A 22087-nucleotide genomic window follows, 5' to 3' on the forward strand; every position below is an offset into this window, starting at 1 on the left:
GCCCCTCACCCTTTCTCCCGGCGTGTCATTTTAACTCTGGCACCCGTCTTATGGAACCCAAGAGATTTCTTTTTTTTTACTGTGTTTAGGGGAGCTTCTGGGAAGGCGGTTAAGTGTCCCCCGTCCCCCCCCCCCCCCGGCTACATGCCTGCCTGACAGCAAGTCCAAACATAGAAGTGTCAATCCTGGTAAATGGTCCCCCACTGTCCTGTCACCTTCGTTTGTAGCTAATTTTAAATTTCTGCAGGATGGATAGGGGACATCCAACAGAACTTAACTTTTTTTTAAAAAAAAAAACAACTCTCTGAGATGTCCTGGATCTCATATGCGCTCATGCAGATATCTAAATGTACAGACAAGAAAATTTTTTAATTATTTTTCCTCACTTTACTATAAATTCAAGCTCTATTTAATTTCATAAAGATTACAACAAAGAAATGCCTGTAGAGAGTTTTCATTATAATTGCTTTCCTTTTGTGTTCCTGTTTAGCTCTGGTGTGTCCATGGCTCCATTTGTTTACAGCCCAGATCAGCTGTTTCAGGATTTTAAAATGTGTTCATGAGCTGGAGCAGTCCACACCAGGGTATACAAATAAAATCACTTGTTTTCCTTGACTACAGGGATATACAGTCATGTGAATATATGCAAATCGGGTTTTATGCACACCTTTTAAAAACATATTCTTCTGCTGTTTATCCAAATCAGCATGCATTTTCATGAAATGTCATTTAGCCACCCCCCACCCCTTATCCCAGTTTCTTCTGTGTTTTAGGGTATTGTAAAAGAGCCCATACTGATTCCTTATAATGGAGTCTCCATAGCATATTTTGTTCAAAGGGGATTTCCCAAGGAAATCCCATTATAAGGACACCCAGTGGGTTTCCATGACCGAGTAAAGATTCGGACCCTGTTCTCCAGAACTGTAATCCAATGCACATGCCTGAACTCTCTCCACAACATAATTTTATTCTGGCACTAGTAGAAGGTGTGATTTGAGGTTACATCTCACAGCACCATTGATCTAGAAGTCTGTTCAGATTATAATTCTCAGATTGATTAATTAAAGAGGTAAAATGATGCTTGACTCTATAAAATCCTATTGAATTGGTCCAGTGAATTGTCAGGCATGCATGTTCTTTTCTTAGTTTTCAAGCCCATGTTTTATGATCATTTTCATAATTATAGTGATGAACAAATTTCTGTGATAGTTCTTTAATTCCTTTAATTTAATTTGAAGACAATGGCCTTACATCAATTTGTTAGCCCCAAATATAGACCTATTAAATCAATCAAATTTACATATCTGGTGGTTTACTAATCTCCTGCTGAGTTAATGGGGTATTCTAGTTGGAACTATCAGTGAGATTTATGTCCAAAATATGAATAATTTCCTAAAACTGGAGTATTAAATATTGAATACATTGGATCTTGGGTTGTTTTGCCATGCTGTTTTTGAACTGAAAACTACTGTTTTGAGGTAAGACATCTTTTAATTCTAGATTCTATTTTTCCTTTGATTTCCTATAGCTTTGAAAATAAAGGTAATAGGAAAAACATGATTTGTAAAAAATATTTTAATTTTAGATAAATACTAAAAGGGCTTTCCATGGAATACATACAAGATGAATTGAAATCAATCTACTTACATCAATACACTTTTTCCAAAACCAAATTTGTTTCTTTATTTGTTATCTGTACCGCAGACCTTTTCTGACTTTGAGAGTTTATTATGTTCTCTATATTACTCATTTATCCAATTCTTGGAAAATCAAAGCAGTATATTTCTTATTATCTTTCTTTTCCTTTCTTTTTTTTTTAAAAAGAACTAAACAATTTGATCCATCTTAAATTATTGTGGGAACTTCATATTAATAAAAAAATAAAAGTGAAGACTATATATATATATATATATATATATATATGGCTTGGTTGATCAAGAAAAAAATGGTTCTAACACTTTTAAAATCTCTCACCTTTCTTTCGCTTCCCTGGCAAGCTGTCCAAGGGAGAGGTGGGCATGGCCAAGCACAGCACTCCTCGGAGGTCGCTGGGGGTGAGGCCTCCAAGGAGAACTGTGCTTGGCCATGCCCACCTCCTTCCTCTTTGCATCGGTGGCTTTGCGAGGTGGGTGTGGCTATGTCCAGCTCTTCTGCATCGCCACTTGTCACCAGGGAGGTAGTCATGCCCACCTCACAAAGCCGCCGATGCAAAGAGGAAGGAGGTGGACGTGGGTAAGAACAGCTGTTCCTGAAGGCCATGCCCCCAGCATTTACGATTCACTGGTGGAAGTCATAAGGCGGACACAGCTTCGATATGGCAAAAACACTTCCGGGTTGCCAAAATGCGTCAATATCGCTTCTAAAGGTAATTATTTAACGAATTAATAACGAGATAAGAAATTAACGAACTGGATCAACCAAGTCATTCATATATATATATATATATATATATATATATATATATATATATAGTTCAAAATCACTGGAATTCTAATTATTTACATTCAGAGCTGTGCCATTTTCATTGGCATATGCAGAGATGTAGCTTTGCACTTTTCTTTAAATGCAAGAGGGAAAAAAGTTTTCCCAAGGCTCTATAACAAAACAGAAACCAAATGAAGTATCATGAAAGCTGGCAGTTTCCTGTTCAAATGCCAAGTGGAAAATTTTCAGAAACAAAATAAGGAAAATTGTGTGTGTGTGTTCTGACCTTTGTAGTAGGAACCTGTACGTAGTCTTGGCTTTTAATGCAGACCTAACTGAAAAACCTCTTGGGACAACTGGGTACATCTTATCCACATAGATCTGATCAGACTGTATAACAGGCCAGGAAAATAAATGCTGGCTTTGTTCCCAGCGAGAAATAGGACGGGCAGCTTTTTTTTTTTCAGCCTCCAAACTTGTTGTTCCATTAGTTACTAGAAATAGAAGTCTTCCTGCATCCAACAATTTATCTTTCTGTCAAGGCCCCCAATGAAGACATATGGGGAAGAGGGGAGTTCAGGAAGCTTAATGATCAACACAAGATTACAAGAGAAGAAGCATCCCAAGAGAGTGAAGGTACTATCACCAGGAGCTTTGAGGGAAGAGCAGCCTTTGTTTTCTTTGCTGCCTCTGGCTCAGCTCTTGCAACTCATTCTTTGCAGAAATGAAGCCCTGGCTCTATGACTCTGTGAAACAAGGTCCAGCAAGCACATCTGCTTGCCTCCAGAAGCTGAGGCATAAAAGGACCACACCTGTGGAAGTAGTATCACCTTCAGTGGTGTCGCCACAGAAGGAGTTTGCCCCTTTGGGGGAGCCACTTCAGAGGTGGCATGACAGCGAGGGCTTGTTGCTCTGCGTAGCTTTTAACATCTTTCGTTTACTCTTGCTTTTGACATTTACCTGCTTGTTTTATGTAAGGGGTTTTTTTTCCTCAGTGGCTTTCAATACCATTGATCATGGTATCCTCCAGGGTCATCTTGCTGGGATGTGACTGGGAGGCACTGTTTTTACAGTGGCTCCAGTTCTTCCTTGAGGCCATATCCAGAAGGTGGTCCTGGGGGAAACCTGTTTGAACCACTGGCTGTTTTCCTTTGGGGTTCCCCGGGGTTCCCCCATGATGTTCACCATATACATGAAATTGCTGGGAAAGGTCATCCTGAGTTATGGAGTTCGGTGCCACCTATATGCAGATGATGCCTAATTCTACTACTCTTTTCCACCTAAAGCCAAAGAAGCTGTCCTGTCCCTAAACCAGTGTATGCCATCAGTAATAGACTGAATGAGGGCAAACTAATTGAAACTTAATCCAGACAAGACAGGGGTATCAGTTGAAAGGCAGATCAGGGAATAGAGATCTAGTCTGTGCTGGATGAGGTCACACTCCCCTTGAAGACACAGGTTTGTAGTTTAGGGGCCATCCTGGACTCAGTGTTGAACCTAGAGGCTCAGATGTGGGAGGTGGCCTGGAGGGCCTTTGCACAATTAAAACTTGTGTGCCAACTGCCCCAGTTCTTTGAAAAACCAGATTTGTCCACAGTGATACACGCCTTAGTTACATCCCACGTGGATTACTGTAATGCACTCTATGTGAGGCTGTGTCATATGTTCTGCAGTTGATGGTGCTTAGTGATGGAAGGGTTAATGTAAAGGGTTTAGTAATCTGTAAGTAAGAGTTCATGGGTGAAAGCAATTAAGGGTGGAGGTATGCAAGAGATGGGTTACAGCTGGGTGTTTCTGAATATAAGGAGCTAGCCTTGGTACTGATCTTTGGGAGAAAAGTATCTCTTGCATTTTGGTGGTAGTTGCTGCTGGTTTTTTCCCCCAGGTCTGTTGGATTTTTGGCATTCTGACCTGTATCCTGTAATCTTGAAACCCTGGAATCTTGAACCTTTGGACTGGCTTTTGACGACGGTATAAACTCTTGATCCCTGGACTCTGTTATTGAACTCTTGGCATTTGACCATTGGACTGTACCCTTTTGACTATGAAGTTATTTTTGCTATCAGTTTTTGTTTATTCTGTAGCTGCGTGCTATCTTTGTGTTTTATATTTTGGACTATAAAAACAGCCAGCAAGTAAGTGCTGTTTTAATTAAACCGTTTGTTAAAACTGGGAGTTTTGATTCATCTCTATCTAAACAAGGTAGAGCCCTGGCAACATGACAGGCTGCCTCTGAAGAGTGCTCAGAAACTTCAGCTGGTCCAAAGAGTTGCAGCCAAGTTGCTAACTGGGATTGGATGCAGAGAACGGACAACCCCCCAGTTGCAGCAGCTCCACTGGATGCCAGTTTGTTACTGGGCATGATTCAAAGTGCTGAGTATGACCTTTAAAGTGCTAGACAGTTCAAGTCCAGGCTATATGGGTGACCACATCCCCTTGTCCGAACCTGCCAAGGCCTGGCAGGTAGTTGAAGGGCTGCTGTGGTTTTGTGATGTGATTTTATATACTGTTATGGTTTTTACCTGGATTGTTTTAATACTAATGTTGTTTAATTTTTTTTAAAAAAATGTATATTTTAAGTTGTATTGAAATGTTTTTAGTCATGAGCTGCTTTGAGTCTCAGTATGGAGAGATAAATCAGGATATAAATATAATAAATAAATAAATCCAAGAAATAACCACAAAGAGTTCCAAGGGCCCACATAGAGCATATTTAAGAAATTTGATATATTGCTTCAGTAGTTAAACATTCTGAAATTGTATATGGTTCATATCTGTTATTCTCAATAAAATATTCTGGTTTCAATTGTATTTTCATATTGAGTGTTTTCTAGGATGCTTTCTTACCAGTATTTCTTTACTTTACTACACATCCACTACATGTGGTAGAATGTGTCCTCTTGAGTTTCACATCTCTAACATTTATTTTGCATGTTTTTATAACATTTTCCTATTTTTTTTTTGAAGTTATATATCACTTGTACATCATTTTGTACCAATTTTTGTTCAAATCTTTGTAAATTTTCAAATCTTGTAAATTTTGGTAATTGTTTTTTTTATTGTTATTATTTTATCCAAGAATGATTCTTTTTTGTTAAATGCAATTATTTTATCTTTATTATTGTATTCTCTTATTTGCCTATATTGGAACCAAGAGACATTTTTGTAAATCTGATTTATCTCTTCCTGTGTTTTCATCTCATAGATCTCATTTTGTTTCTTCAAAATATTTTTTAATAGATTGGCCACTTCTCCCACCCTAATAGTCTTCTCTGTCCTGCCACTAATGGCGAGATCCATGATGGTGTTTTAGGATAGAGTCTCTTTTTATATCTCTCCCATATTTTAATTGATGAAGACCTTATAAAATGATTCCCAAAGTTTTTATCTATTTTTTTTTCATATCAGAACTAAGCATGCCATCCAATTCTTAAGTTGTGGCCTTCTAAAGTTAGGATTTTTTTCCCTATTAAGTGATGTCCAGTCCTTTATCCATGTTAAGTCACGGTCTTCATAATATATTTTATATGTGTCAGGCCTAGGCCACCTTCTCATTCATTAAATTTGCATGACTTATTCTTGTTCCCCCCCCCCCCCCCCTGCCAGATAAACTTCAATAAATTCTTATTTCATTCTTTAAACTTCCTGCTATCTTATGTGCTCCTTTCCCTCTTGCAGGATCAGAGGGAAGGATTGGCTAGGAAGCAGAGAGAGAGATAGTACGCAATTTTAGGAAAGTAAACAAGGCCCACTGAGGGCCTCTTGGGGCCTTCCAGACAGTGTCAAAATGCAGGACAAATAAATGGGGCAAAAAATTGTGGTACCTTAAGAGGAGTCCAGGACTGGAGCTGTAAGTCTCAGTAACACCCCACCCCCAGTGTCCTGACACCTTCATTTGTTTGTAGCGGATTTTAGAAATTCACAAGGTGGACACAGGACATCCCCCAGAAGTTTATTTTTATATTGACTCTCTGAGATGCACAGGACTTCATAAGCGCTGATGTGGATATACTAACGTGCATACAAGCAGAATTGTAGTCATTATTTCTTCTCACCCCTCCAGGCTGCCCCTTCCCTGTCATACTGGTACACACCGTGTAATTTAAAGATCCATTTAATTTGATAAAAATGAGAGCAAAGAAAAGGTTGCAGAAAGTTATCATGAGAATGGCTTTCCATTTGTAATTCCATTTAGCCATGTGCCATGGCTCCATTTGTTTATAGACCTCATCAGCTGTTTCAAGATTTTAAAATGTGCACATGCATTGGAGCAGTGCCACACCAGCATATAGCAATGAAGACCCGTGATTTTCTTGACTGCAAGTATATAGGTAAAGGTAAAGGTAGTCCCCTGACATTAAGTCCAGTCATGTCTGACTCTGGGGTGTGGTGCTCATCTCCATTTCTAAGCCGAAGAGCCAGCGTTGTCCGTAGACACCTCCAAGGTCATGTGGCCGGCATGACTGCATGGAGCGCCGTTCATAACGGCGCAAGTATATAGAGTGATGCAAATATGCACATTTTCCTGCCGAAACTGGATTTTAAGCACACCTTTTTAACCAGTATCAAAGGTTTAACCAGTGTCTAGAATCAGCAGGGAATAAATGGAACATCATAGATGTACTCTTACATAACGCTGGACTGAATCCTTGCTTTTAAAAGGTTTACAGCATGTGTGCTAAGTAATCATCATCATCATTATCATAACAACACTTTATTTCTAGATCGCCCTCTCGCCCCATAGGGACTCAGGAAATAAAAGGGAGAATTCCTACTCCAGCTTTTGGTTTAATGCATTACACTGTGAAGCTGTAGATCTCCTTGGGAGGTGACCATTCATCACCTTCATCCCAGATGACAAGTGTGCCTCTTTCACTGCTCCCTAATTGCAACTCCTGAGAGTCCTGCTCTAGCTTTCCCCAGCGGGCAGCAGAATTCTTAGCTCACCACCAAAGGCAAAGTACCTTTCAGTGTCACCACATGTCTCAGTTTAATTAACTGCAAGGTGTACACATTGCATGTTAAATGGGAGGTAAATGAATAAAATTTAAATACTTCAGTAGATGGGTTTGCAAATTCTATTTTAATACATGACTAACACAGAAACCCACCCCTCTCTCTGCTCGTGCATAATTACAGGATTAATTATGAAGTTTTGGGAAATGTGCCAAATAGAGTTCTGGCTGACTCATTAAATCTGGAGTTTTAATTGTTTTGGTCACACTATCAAGATGCTTGGAGGAAAGTAACATGGAAGCTTCCTTGCCTGCCCCACCCCTCTCTTCTTAGACCCTCTAAAGCAAGGGTCTTCAAACTAAGGCCCAGGGGCCAGATGCGGCCCTCCAAGGTCATTTACCCGGCCCTTGCTCAGGGTCAACCTAAGTCTGAAATGACTTGAAAGCACACAACAATAACAACAATCCTATCTCATCAGCCAAAGGTAGGCCCATACTTCCCATTGAAATACTAATAATTTTATATTTGTTGAAATTGTTCTTCATTTTAATTATTGTATTGTTTTAAGGGTTTTTTGCAATGCAAATAAGATATATGCAGTGTGCATTCATTTTTTTCAAATTATAATCCAGCCCTCCAACAGTTTGAGGGACTGTGGCCTGGCCCTCTGTTTAAAAAGTTTGTGGGCCCCTGCTCTAAAGCCTGACTCATTTATGAGGATGTGCTAGTTTATTCTCCTTCCATATGTTGTTATCATTTGCAGGATAATGTGAAGGGAATAGATCATGACAAAATGAAATAAAACACTGTGGTGTGACCAAAGAGAAGGAAGGAAAATCAAAGTAGTGCAATTCTTGGTGGAAAAGGAATAATAAATAGTACACATGGAGAGTGACTAAACTGAAGAGGACAAATACAAGTATCTTGCATAGATAATCTATGAACACTGAAAATATGAAAACTTAATATATAAAATAGTGAAAAATGCAAAAGGCAATCCCTTAAAGACAAACACATGAAAAGAAAGAGGGGAGGAGAGAGAGAGAGAGACAACACATGCAAATAGGCACTGAAGTATGTCTTATCAGTATGCTGATGACACCCAAATGTATTTCTCCTTGCCTTCCAAAACAGCTTCAGCTAAGGATAGCATGTCTCCTCTGAATAACTGCCTGAAGGAGGTAATGAGCTGGATAAGGGGGGCGGGGGGATTGAAACTGAATCCAGACAAAACAAAGGTGCTTGCCATCAAGGGTCCTCATCTGGAATTGAGGTGTGTCACCTTGTCCTGGTTGGGGTTACACTCCCCCTGAAAGACTGTGTTCGCAGCTTGAGAGTGCTCCTGAATTCATCCCCCCAAATGTTAGCCCAGGTAGATGCCACAGTCAGGAGTGCTTAGTATCAGTTTCAGCTGATGCACCAGCTGTGCCCCTTCCTAGATTTGAAGGACCTGAAGATGGTAGTCCATGCACTGGACTTCTGCGATGCACTTTACACTGGGCTACCCTTGTACCAAGTTCGGAAACTCCAGCTGGTTCAAAATACAGTAGCAGATTAGTTACAGGAACATCTAGGAGTGAGCATATACACTTATCCCAAAGTCACTCCACTGGCTGACAATTAATTTCTGGGCAAAGTACAAGGTATTGGTTTTGACTTTTAAAGCCCTACGTGGTTTGGATGCAAGTTACCTAAAGGATCGTCTTCTCCCAAACAATCTATCTTGCACATGTTGGACTTCTGAGGGGTGTCTGCTCCAACCAACCAGATCCTGACTGGCAACCACCACCCAGAGGATTGCTTCATTAGTTGTCCTACAACTCTGGAATGACCTGCTGGAAGAACTCTGTCAGCTAAATGAGCTGTCGGAATTTAAAAACCATGTAAAGACCTAACTCTTCTGGCAGGCCTACCCAGATAGTTTTTAAACATGAATTTTAAAGGTGTGTCTTTTGTTTAATCTCTGTTTTCTCTCTCTGTGTGTGTGTGTGTGTGTGTATATATACGCACACACACACACACTGAGAGAGAGAGAGCGAGAGAGAGAGAGAGATTTTGGTGTGTAACTTTTATAGAGGTATGTTTAATATGTGTATTTCTGGTGTTTTTGCTGTGCTTATGTGTTTTAATTGTTCTGTAACCTGCCTCAAGCCATGAGAAAAGATGGTTAAGAAATTAAAAATATATTATTATTACTACTACTATTTTTACCTCCTGGGACAGGAATCACGTATCATGATCCCAGTTCATTCAACAGCTACAAGTAAAACCATTCTATAATCTGTTATAATGATTGTGTGTATAAAATGCTTTGTGCTGTATGCTTTCTTGCCCACCTAGCTATCTTCTCTAGGATTAAATAATTGCTACCATACTAAACATTTATAGATTTTTCACATGTACTATATTGTACATGTACAATTAATTTTATTCCAAGTGCTTAGGAAGCATTATTTCAAGTCTAAAGAGGACTTCATTGGACAGGGAGCTGGAAGTAAAAGAATTGGGATAAAATTGCAATGCCAACACAAGATACAAAAAGGCTGCTTACCAATGTTAAAGCGATTAATGAAACCAATTATACTTCTTGCTGAATGCATGACCTGGGCTGCTCCCAATTTCAATTACATATATTTCTCCCACAGCAGCAGAGCTTTCACTATATACTCTTCTTGTCATGTAGTACTAAAGTAATATGAACAGAAAAGCAAAGGGAAAATATTCCATGGTTTAGAATTTGGGGATGGATTAAAATATCTAATCATAGACATATTTACGTATTCCAAAAGTCAGATCTGGACACAGCAAAGGATTGATTATAGAACACGGCATCTCTTCTGGAACTCTATATGCAATTATCTGCTGAACCTAAAATTCAGGCATGCTTTCTTGCATGTTTATCAAGCGATTTAGAAAGTTTATGAGAGGAACTATGTAATGCAGTAAATACTTTGTAGAGCTAAGGCCTCAGTCTCATTGGCTTCTTCAACAAAATAATGCATATGTTGTCCCTAAATGCTTGCCTATAATTGCAGTGGAGTGTGCTCTTTACTCTCTGTGTAAACCTATTTTGTCTGGAGGTGGGTGGATGTTGTTATGATACAATAGCAAACCCGAATTGCTTATCCTCTCGGTCATAGGATAAACAATATTTCACCCTTTTTGCCTCCCTTGGTTCACTATTTACACAGATAATAGACAGACAGGATCTACACTGCCCTATAATGCATTTTCAGAGTGTGGATTAACTGCATTGAACTAAGTTATATGGCAGTGTAGACTCATAGAATCCAGTTCAATACAGTCAATCCATATTCTCAAACTGCATTAGAGGGTAGTGTAGATCCAGCCACAGGCAAATAGATATGCTTTCTATTCTTTTTTTTCTTCAGAAACAGAGAAAAAAATACCAGTAGTTTAATTTCTGGTGTTTGAACTCAATTTTATGCTCACTTGACTATGGTCCTTCAGATGTTTGGGACTTCCGCTCCCAGAATACCTTATTGTTGGTCATGCTGGCTTTTGGGAGTTCAAGTCCAAAACATTAATATATTTTCATGCAGGTGAATTGGTGTGAAAGCTACTGCTTTTCCCTTCCCCTGGTCTAGCTTTCACCCCTTTCCACCAAAGGAATGACTGACATTGTGAAGCTCTCCCCAAAATGCCCTACAAAAAATTTGGGCTGCCTCACCTAACAAGAAAATATGGCTGTCTGCCATGTTCTCCGCTGGAGACCATGGATACATATACATTATAGAATTCATGCACCTTGCTACCACTTTAACTGTCATGACTTAATGCTATGGAATCCTGAGAGTTTTAGATGTACAAGGTTCTTCATTGCCAAAAAAATGCTGGTGTCTCATCAAACTACAAAATGATAACATTCAGCTTTGGCTCTTCCAAGTGGTGACAAACTGTATTAATTCTACAATGTAGATGCACTCCATGTAATTTTTTTTGGGGGGGGGGGGAATTGAAAGACAACAGCATTCCCCCGCCAGCAACATGACTGTTTGCAATATAATCAGTTACATTAAAATATAGCCAAACATTATAAGATTAATAAGGATAAAATACACATTAATGCAAATGTCATTGAGCCAATTTTACTTAGCAGCAAAAGGAAAAAACAGAACAAGTTTTTATTGGTTTTTTTTTTTGTTTCAGGTAGGGAAGGGTTCATTTTACACATGTTCCCAATAATATTTTGGACAATGTATTGTCGAAGGCTTTCATGGCTGGAATCACTAGGTTCTTGTGGGTTTTTTCAGGCTATAGAGCCATGTTCTAGAGGCATTTCTCCTGACGTTTCGCCTGCATCTATGGCAAGCATCCTCAGAGGTGTGAGGTCTGTTGGAAGTAGGAAAAATGGGTTTATATATCTGTGGAATGGCTGGGGTGGGGCAAGGAGCTCTTCCCTGCTGCAGTTAGGTGTGAATGTTTGGCTGATCACCTTCATTAGCATTTGAAGGCCTGCCTGAGCCTGGGAAAATCTGTTGCTGGGAGCTGTTAATCTGTGCCTGGTTTCTTCCTCTCTGTTGTTTAGCTGTTATAATTTTAGAGTTTTTTAATACTGGTAGCCAGATTTTGTTCATTTTCATGGTCTCTTCCTTTCTGTTGAAATTGTCCACATGCTTGTGGATTTCAATGGCTTCTCTGTGTAGTCTGACATGGTGGTTGTTGGTGTGGTCCAGCATTTCTGTGTTCTCAAATAATATGCTGTGTCCAGGCTGGTTCATCAGGTGCTCTGCTATGGCTGACTTCTCTGGTTGAAGTAGTCTGGACATTTTGGACATTTGTAGGATTTCATGAAGCTTTTTAGATTTACTCAGAACTACATTTCCTTTGAAATGTAGCTATGCCCTCAGTGGTATACAAGGCCAAGGCATTGCCTGTCAGTTAGAAATATAAGAACCAGGTGAAGCGAGGGATCATCTGTGACATTGCGAATATGATTCACTTCCTCTTTTATGAATTGATTGAAAATGTCACTGACCATCCTCAGGATCTCTCTGATGTTGTACTTCAGTTGGTTAGGGCAAAGGAAAGGAAAATTCCCCTTGAAACGAATTAATATCTTCAAACCAAACCCAGCACATTTCTATAAGGGACCTGGCTCAATTTTAGTCTCACGTTCAGTTTGTTGATTTGTGTACTATTTTGGTTATTCTTAAAACACTGAAAGATTCAAACATTCAAACTGATTATTTTAAATTGGGAGAGAAAAGTTGCATGAGTCATTAAATGGGTCACACATACAAAAATAAAGGCATTAAAAGTTTATCGTCAAAGGCTTTCGTGGCCACAATCACTGCGTTGCTGTGGGTTTTTTTAGATTGTATGGTTATGTTTCAGCAGCATTCTCTCTTAACATTTCACATGCATCTGTGGCTGGCACCTTCAGAGGTTCTGTTGCCAGTGAAGCAAGTGCAGTATATATATTCCTATGGAATGTCCAGGGTGGGAGAAAGGACCCTTGTCTGATTAAAGCAAATTCTGTTTGTTCTCCTGGACCTCTTGGTGGTTTTCGATATCCCCAACAATTGTATCCTCCTGGGCCGTTTTGCTGGGATGGGAGTGGGAGGAACTGTTTTACAGTGGCTCCATTCCTTCCTGGAGGGCTCTCCCTCAAAGGTGGTCCTGGGGGACTCCTGTCCAAACATCTGGCCTTTGTCCTATCGGATTACTCAAGGTTCTGTTTTGTCCCTCATGCTGTTTAACATATACATGAAACCATTGGGGGAGGTCATTTGGAGTTTTGGAGTGCAGTGCCACCTATAAGCAGATGACACCCAACAGTACTACTCCTTCCCACCTAAAGCCAAGGAAGCTGTCCTGACCCTAGACCAGTGTCTGTCATTGAAAATAGACTGGATGGGGGCAAAAAAACTGAAACTTTATCCAGACAAGACATACATACTTCTGGTCAGTCATAAGGCTTATCATGGAATAGGGATCCAGCCTGGTCTGGATGGGGTTACATTCACCTGGAAGACACAGGTTCACAGTTTGGGGGTCCTCTTGGACTCAGAGTTGAATCTGGAGGCCCGGGCATCTGCAGTGGCCAGGAGGGTCTTTCCACAATTAAAACTTACACACCAAACTGTGTCTGTTCTTTAAGAAGCCAGATCTGGCCACAGTAGTACATGACATGGTTACATCCTACCTGGATTACTGTAATGTGCCCCATATGGAGCTGCCTTTGAAGGACTTTCAGCTGGTCCAAAGAGCTGCAGCCAGGTTGCATCCAGCCAGGGCTGGATGGCTACAGGGAGCAGACAGCCCCCTGTTGTAACAGCTCCACTCGCTGTCAGTTTGTTTCCAGGCACAATTCAAGCCTTACAGGGCTAAGGTCCAGGCTATTTGGCTGATTGCATCTCCTTGTATGAACCTGCTCAGATTCCGAAGTCTTCAGGACAGACCCTTCTCTTTGTCCCACATCCATCACAAGCTTGGTTGATGAGAACAAGAGAGTGGGCTTTTTCAGAGCCCATCCAGGCAGGACCCATAATACACGAGCTCCTGTGGTTTTACCAGAGGTGTCGAAATGACGTCTCCAGTAAAACCAAAGTAATTCGAGACAAAGAAGGAAAACCTTGCTTTGTCCCAAATTAATTTGACACTCCATTAGACATGGGTCTTCCTGAAAGACCCGGGTCTAATGGAGCATGGACCTTGTGTGGACTAACTCCCGGGTAGTCCAATTTGCTTCTTCAGAAGAATGACCACCCTAGGGTGAGCCTATCTAGCAGTTTTCTTTCCAATATTTGTTTCAAAGAGGGGGTGCCTTTTCCTTCCTCTGAGCTGCAGGAGTTGTCCAAGATCACCCAGTGGGTTTCAATATCTGTGTGGGGATTTGAACCCTGGTATCCAAAGCTGAATTCAGTTCTGAAACCACTGCACCACACTGGCTCTCAAACCTGTGTTAGTTAGTGGTAAATAAATTCCATACATTCATTGGGATTTACTCCTATTGGGGATAAGATTGCAGCTTTAATAACATTCATCCTCCTCCTTTTCCAGCTTTTGCTATAACTTGAACACTTTCATAATATTTTCCTCTGAGCTGTCATTTTGTCTTCTGCATTCTAAATAAACCATTAACAGACCTTTTTCAAATTTTCTTAACATCAGTTTCTCAGAAAGGCAAACAGCTTAATAACTTAATTCTCTAAAGATCTGGAAGTTAATACTGCTACATTTTGCAGCAGGTGATTGAGTCATTCCATTACTACTTCGCTGAGTAAACAGAATGGAAAATGGGCTGGCTGCTGAAGATTACATTTTTTTTTGTGAATATGTTCTTTGCCTTAATTGAATCTAGCCTGATTTTTAAAATGTATAAAAGATTAGCCTTTAGATTTGCTTGAAATTCCTTATTATTTTTCATTTTCCTTTTTAGTTGTTCTTATCTAGGACTTGCTCACAAATACGTAAGAAATAAAACAGATAAAATATTGGGTGAATGGCAACACCACCAATCATTGAGAATTCTGCAAATAAAATGCAATGAATTATTTCTGTATTACAATAAGGATTGGAATATATAACATTCTGACAATGTATTGCGTTCAGTTAGCTATAAGCAGAATTACCAGTTCTCTGATCCACTTAATTATCAATACCTTTAACATAGGTTAATAGGAATTACAACTTTATGTACCTTAAGTGTATTTCTAAAGAAAAATGTTTCTCATAATAGCATAGACTACTAAAACCTAAGTATAAAATGGGTGAAATATATGAAGTCAGCCCATTAACTCTTATTTTAAAATACCATAGCAAAGCACTCACAATGAAAAACTGTAATGAATGCATTGAGATGCCATTAAACCTGGGTTTCTTACAAAGCAAGGGGTCTCATTCATCTCATTTAATGGGATGGGTTCTTGCATGGACCCTTTGGTGTGCAGAGCTATTCCCTTTGTCAGTTATGAATGAAGGATCCCTTCTCTGCTGAGTTATATGACCAGAGGTGTGAAGACTCCAGATCTGAGGTGAATGGTTAAATGAAGAGAAAAAAAGATCTAATTAATTGAACTTTTTAACCAAACAGTCTTATTTTTCCATTTGTTTCTCATTTATTTTTATGTTAGAAAAGAGAACTACTTAGGCAACATTCTGTAATTGGAGGTAACTAATTTTTACTTATATGTTATCTTATTAGAGTGACCTGAGATCAAATTGACTGAAGGTACAGTTTTTAATTAAAACTAAAGAAACAGGAGCATGACTCCACTCATGTGATAAGATTTTTCAACCGTCTCTTTTACTTTGCAGTCCCCTAAGATCATTGCAAAACTGCTCCTGAAAATCGCTCTGTCATGGTTTAGGATGGAAATCCATTAGGAAAAGAGAATCACGAGGATCAAGGAGATGGCCTTTTACAAGTTACAATCACAGCAAAATAAATATTTTGCTGTGATTGTTGTTACATGCCTCTTAAAAAATTCATATTGCAGTAAATCTATTCAGAAGTTTTAAATAAATATGTAGGAATGATTTAGAATTTCTCCCTGTTTTTTCCTCCCCTTTTTCTTGGGATTTTTAGCCCTTGTTATTGCTAAAGTAACTACAATAGATTCATAAGTTGGAATTGTTGGGTTTACCCCCTTTTCTCCAGTATTCAATGTCTTCTTTTCCCTCTAGGATATCATTTGTATAGAGATGTGTCATAGTATTCCTGTGGTTTTCATTTATGAACACTTTCTTCCAGCTTTTTGTATGTTATTTCCTCTCAAAGAGACATAATCTCCTTTTACTTTCTCAGAAATACAATAAATTATGATAATAACATTTCCTTTATCTCTGCTTCTCATTATCTTTATCTTTAATCATGTTGAAAGATTATAAACAGACGGAGCCATATTATATGTGGTGTAGAGAAGCTGTCACTCTGGGGAAAATCAGCCAAACCAAGCTTTATCTTGGGTAATAAAACTCCTTTGTGAAGTTGCTGCTGACTTTGTCATTAGGAAGCCATGCTTTTGATATCAGGCATTTTTATTTCTGTTCAGTAGATTGAAGAATGATTGACTAGATTTTTTTTTAAAGTAAATACTTACTGGTAGTTTTTTTAAAAAAATGTGCTGTTAACCATCAGCAAAAAATGCATCCCTCAAGTTCTTGCATCTCATTTAGTGTTATGTCTACTGCTGGGAAAGGGAGCTGTCATTCAGTGCTGAAATACTCTGTTATCAGTTTAATGGCTCGATCTTATAAGGGCAGAACAATCTTGGCAGTCAAGATTTCATTCACAGAAACATCAAGTTAACAGGATGCATGTACAGAGAAATCTCAGTAGACAGCAGGTAGGTGTGCTGATTCTCTTTGATCATTTACTTCCATCTGGAGATGCCTATCTATCTCCTGATTTGGAACCCGTTGAATGGCAAAAAGACTGCCAGAAATTGATGATTTTGAGAGCAATGTCAGAAGAAAAAGGAAGAATTAGACATTCTTCATCATTTTTAGTGGCAAATGTTCTCCAGGCCCTACAATAGGCCCTGTTCAGAAAGTTGAAAGACCCCAAACATGCTCCCATTCTTCATTTGATTAGATTACATTAGATTAGGTTTTAAATTAGATCCAGACAGTGATTTTACCAAGATACTCCTCCCTTATCCTGAAGTGTAGAGAAGGGGAGACCAAAGAATATATACAGTCAGTCCTCAACATATGCAATTTTGACTTTTGTGGACTTGATTATTCACAGATTAGATTAAAGCATTCTCTCTAGGAATCGCTAGATAGTCCACAATGATTCTACAATCAAATTCTGCTGAAAGCTGATCATAGAGTCATAATGGTAAACCTAGAGAATCCTAGAAGGAACATCTCTCTAGAAATCTATAGATATACTAGAGCAATCCAGCAGAAGTTGATCATAGATTCATGCTGGAGAAATTAGATATTCCTAGAGAGATGTTCTCTCAGATTAAAAATAAAATGTGTATTATTTGTGGTTTTTTCACTTTTGTGAGGGTCCTGTTCCCTTAACCCCACCAAATACGGAGGGCTGATTTAAGCTGTCAGGGGAAGGAGGGGGACATATTTCAAAGAAGCCAGTGTCATGGGAGCAACAAAGTATGACGAAATGCAACATCTGAATCAACTGGTACATTCTCTAGATATAATAATTTTACTTGTAAATAACTAGATTTAGGACTGGGATTGCAGAGCATAAGTGTTTTGTGGATATAAAATGTACAAATTCTTTTGTATTTAGTCTACTTGTTGACAATGGAATGAATGAAATGGGTGCATTATTATGCTAATATGTTTATGCACAAATAGCTCACTGCCATTGTAGATTCACATTATTTTCTTAAAAATAGTATTATAAGTTTGAGGAAGAGTGGGAGGCAGAGAGATCATTTTCCATCTACTCTTAGATGATGTCCAAGCCCCTTCCCTTCCCACTTCTCTCCCACGATTCCCAGAACTAGAGAAAATGAGTTGGACAAATTCAGTACAGTACATTGTAAAATGTTCAACATTTTTGTACAAACCGTTTTAACATAGAGTTCACCACAAATAATGGTACCAACTCTTTAGCCACATTCAGAACACATTCAGAATGGAATTGCATAGACATCAAATCTGACTCAGCAAAACTCATTCTGTTTTCAAATTACAGTGTTTGGAGAGAGCTCAAGCTGAAGGATCACTGTGTTCTGTCTGCCTATTAGGATAGCTGATTAAAAATACAAAACAATCAAAAGTCTCCTACATTTTTGTATGACCAGTCTCCTACACTATCTATTAATGCATGAATTACAAGAACTGATACTGTATATTTTCCATCTTAAAACAGATTACCCCTTCTCTCCCCACCTTCCACCTTCTACCTGCACCATCTTAAATATTTGCTTGCAGTGCACTTGCACTGTAGACTTAAGGCAGTGTAACACCACTTTTAACTGTTATGGTTCAATGCTATAGAATGAGACTTAATTTTTACAAGATCTGTAGCATTTTTTGCCAAAGAGTGCTAGTGCCTTACCAAACTTCCAGGAATCTCCAGTATTGACCTGTGGCAATTAAAATGGTGTCAGAATGCATTAGATCTGGTATTGAGCCAGCCTCAGAAAACTTTCTGAGTGCCAGATTTCATGCTAAACTTCTGGAGTGGAGAACTGGAAGAGAAAATGGAAGGTGCTATGAAAGCTACACTCCACAAGAGCAGGCTTAGGAATACATTCGTGCTCATGTTTCTGAGATTGCAGGTTTTCACATAATGAACACATAAATTGACAACATAAACTTCTGTTGCTATTGATATTGACTCCTCTTGGATGTTAGAGACAAATCAGCATGGGCAGTAGTTCTAACTGGTTGAAATGTTTTGTGTTTTCTTTGAACAGGGACAGATGATAAATTGTCAATGTATGATGCCAGCCGATCCACTTGGCTTACACTTTTGCTGGAAGCTGTTAAATGTTTTTAAAGCACTCCATTTCCTTCTATCATTCTGGCAGCCAGACAAATTATCTTGCCTTCATGCTGGGCTATGTAACTGGGGAAAACTTAGAACTTAGCTTTATTTTTATTTTTATTTTTTAAAAAGAAAGCTTTCATGTATTTCAGGCCATGCTTACCTTGTATTTCCTTTTGCAGTTTGTCGCCCATCCCAATTGTCAGCAGCAGTTACTCACCATGTGGTATGAGAATCTCTCAGGCTTACGCCAGCAGTCCATGGCTGTGAAATTCCTGGCGGTCTTTGGAGTCTCAATAGGCCTTCCATTCCTTGCCATAGCATACTGGATTGCTCCCTGCAGCAAGGTACAGATTGGTTAAGGTGCATGTTTGTTTATCATTATTTACATACATAGAAATGTAGATATCCTACAGGCTTGACAAAGATGCAGACACATTAACTTTGATCACAAATACATGTTGTCTTCTTAGGAGGTACAAGGAGTAGAAGAAAATCTTAAGGGCCTCCTAGCAGTTTACCAAGGGAAGGGAAGAAAACCATCAAGCACCCTGTAGCAAAGCCTTTTGGAAACTTGTTCTCCGAAGTAGATTGAAAGGACATTTAGAAACAAAAATAAAAACAGAAATAGTAAATAAAGGCAGACTGCCACTTTGACTAGTTATTCAGTGCCATGTGTGAAAACAGATGCCCTTGGAGAACCTATAGGTGTTGAGTGAGAACACTTGGAGAGTTCTTTGCCATAGTACAGCAAGTGAATATGACTGTGGATGTATGCAGGGTCAACCTTCAATGTTTTCAGTTGAAGGAGCTCAGGAAGCAGCCCAGGGAAAAACTACTGGGACAGGGGGACTCATGTACTGAGTTAGCTCAGGTCATATGTTTAATTAGAATGGTTCTCTGAATATAAAGCCGCCTTGAGTAGCCTCTGGGTTGGAGAAAGGCAGGGTAGAAATGTCATAAATAAATTAGATGAGAGTTCTGCAAGCACAATTACATTAGCATTCAGTGGTGCAGTTGAGGTATGAGACTATTTATGGACTCTTTCTCAATTGTCCTCCATCTAAAGGAGTTTTCTCTCCCTGGATTGTAGCTGGCATCCCAGCCACAATCACATGTTGGATGGATGCTGAGAGACTCTGGGTGCTTCACATGTTGGATGTTGAGAGACTCTGGCACCATAATCCGTATTTTAGAAATGGGTTTAAAAGTCTTGAGACCTGACAGCAGGTCCACCCACAGACCTGTCAGTCTTTGGATATAATCTCTCACTGTCTTCACAGTCTTCTTTTGAAGCAGATCAAGATGGAGGGTGGACAGAGGACATTCAGTGGACTTTTAAAGACATCCTTCCGCTGTTAGACCATATATGTGCACATGCAACTATCTTAATATAAACACAAGCAGATTTGCACATATCAGATCCAGCACATAACAGAGGGAATTTTTTTCAAAAATCTTCTTTCAGATCTCTCTCTTCCCTCAACTGTTAATTCAAGCTCTGCTTAAGATAATAAAGTGTAAAATAAAGACTTTCAGAGAATTCAAATTGCTTTCCATTTGTGTTTCCCTTGAATCACCCGTGTGTCCATTTAACAGCCTGATCAGCTGTTTGGGGCTTTTTAAAAGAACACATGCACTGGAGAAGTCTGCAAAGGGGGGGAGAAAAGGAGAGCATGTGTTTTGTATGACTGCAGGGATATACAGTCATACAAAGGTGCACATTTTTCACCTGGAATTGGGCTATAAAGTGCACCTTTTTAACATGTGCTTTTATCCTCTTACCTTGATCCCTCACACACTTTGGCTAAGTGTCATTTGGCCACACACACACACACACACACACACCTTTCAACCCAGTTACTTCTGGGTTTTATAGCATGTGTAGAAGGGGTCTCCTTCTTGAGTCACTCTCCTCCAAGACACATAGCCTTAGCTATCCGGTGCTTACTGAATATCCTCATGGTCTTGGTCTTGAACTTTCAAAAGAGTTATCCAAGATGCTAGGCTCATTTAAGAGAAGGGCATATCAGCTTCGATAGGGTTTTTAAAAAATCAGGGCAAATTTGCCCACTTATTCGGCATGGAAGCTACCAGTCACCCTTGCTTTCCTGTTTGATCTGGTTAACACTCACTGGACATCTTTCTTTGCCCCTAAAGTCATGATTTGAGGGTTGGGCTATGCCTCTGGAGAAAATCTTGCGACCTGGATTTATTCCCCATTTGGCCATGGGAACCCACACAATAAATTCAATGGGAATTCCTTTTGAGTTGATATGAATAGGATTATGCTGTAAATATAATACAAATGGCTCATGAATAGAGAGGTTGGTAAGCCTTCAAAGGAATGTTATATGCATTATTACAGTTATGATTGTGATTACTTATTTGTAAGATGCCCTGGAATCTTTTTGATATAAGAAGAACCAGCATTGTATAGTATCTTGAGCATTGGACTATGGAGACTAAGGTTTAAATCCCCACCCAGGCATGGAAATCTATTGGGTGATCTTGAGCATGTCACATGCCCTCAGCCTCAGAGAAAGGAAAGAGTAAGCTCCCTCTGAATCAGTCTTACCAAGAAAACGCCTTAATAGATCATCTTAGTGTTGCCATACGTTGTAGATGATTTGAAGGCTTACCATCAATGCAACAAAAGCCGAAACGTTTAAATATATAGATATAGATAGAAACATAAATGCATAATTTTATGTAATATTTTCCTATCATTTAATGAGGTCTCAAGGCAGAAAAAGAGATAAAACAACGAAGACAATTTAAACAAATCCAGATTAAAATAACTGAACAATTAAAAATATGTATATGAACTCAGCAAGTCAAACAGTTTTAAAAATTTAAGAGTTTTTTCCCTAAGATACATGCTTAAAAGTCAATTGGGTTCTTAAAACCTTAATAATAAACATGTATTATTCTGATACGAAAAAGAAACAATTTGGGTTTCCAAGGGGAGGGCATTTGCAATCATAGTGCCACACCCAAGAAAGCTATTTACCATATTGCTGCTCTTAATGGAACAGAGAGGGTGCTTTCAGTCCTCAGGCAGACATAAATGTATTTCAAACATGGGTGGGGATAGAGGTGGATAAAATGGATCTTGGCCATGTGAAATAAATTACAGGCATCATCTTTCTGCTAACATACACAAGGACAGGCCCAACATAACCTGCATATATTGTTGTTGTTGCAGAATTTAGTATTGACTCCCTTTCTCTGCAAAGATTAAAGCCTCCCATCCCTTGTTCCAGA

At 39.1% G+C, this 22087-nt stretch overlaps 1 protein-coding gene across 3 annotated transcripts in view; it reads left to right on the top strand.

Annotated features, from left to right (window-relative positions):
• TRPC7 (transient receptor potential cation channel subfamily C member 7) overlaps nucleotides 1–22087 on the top strand; it is a 168778-nt gene that overhangs the window by 93688 nt on the left and 53003 nt on the right. For all 3 annotated transcript variants that reach the window (XM_060765327.2, XM_060765328.2, XM_060765330.2), the window contains one exon: nucleotides 19003–19167. In XM_060765327.2, the coding sequence (XP_060621310.1) occupies nucleotides 19003–19167 (165 nt within the window). The remainder of the gene's footprint in view (nucleotides 1–19002; nucleotides 19168–22087) is intronic.

The sequence above is a fragment of the Anolis sagrei genome, chromosome 2 (genome assembly GCF_037176765.1).
Source record: "Anolis sagrei isolate rAnoSag1 chromosome 2, rAnoSag1.mat, whole genome shotgun sequence".
Classification (NCBI taxonomy): Eukaryota; Metazoa; Chordata; class Lepidosauria; order Squamata; family Dactyloidae; genus Anolis; species Anolis sagrei.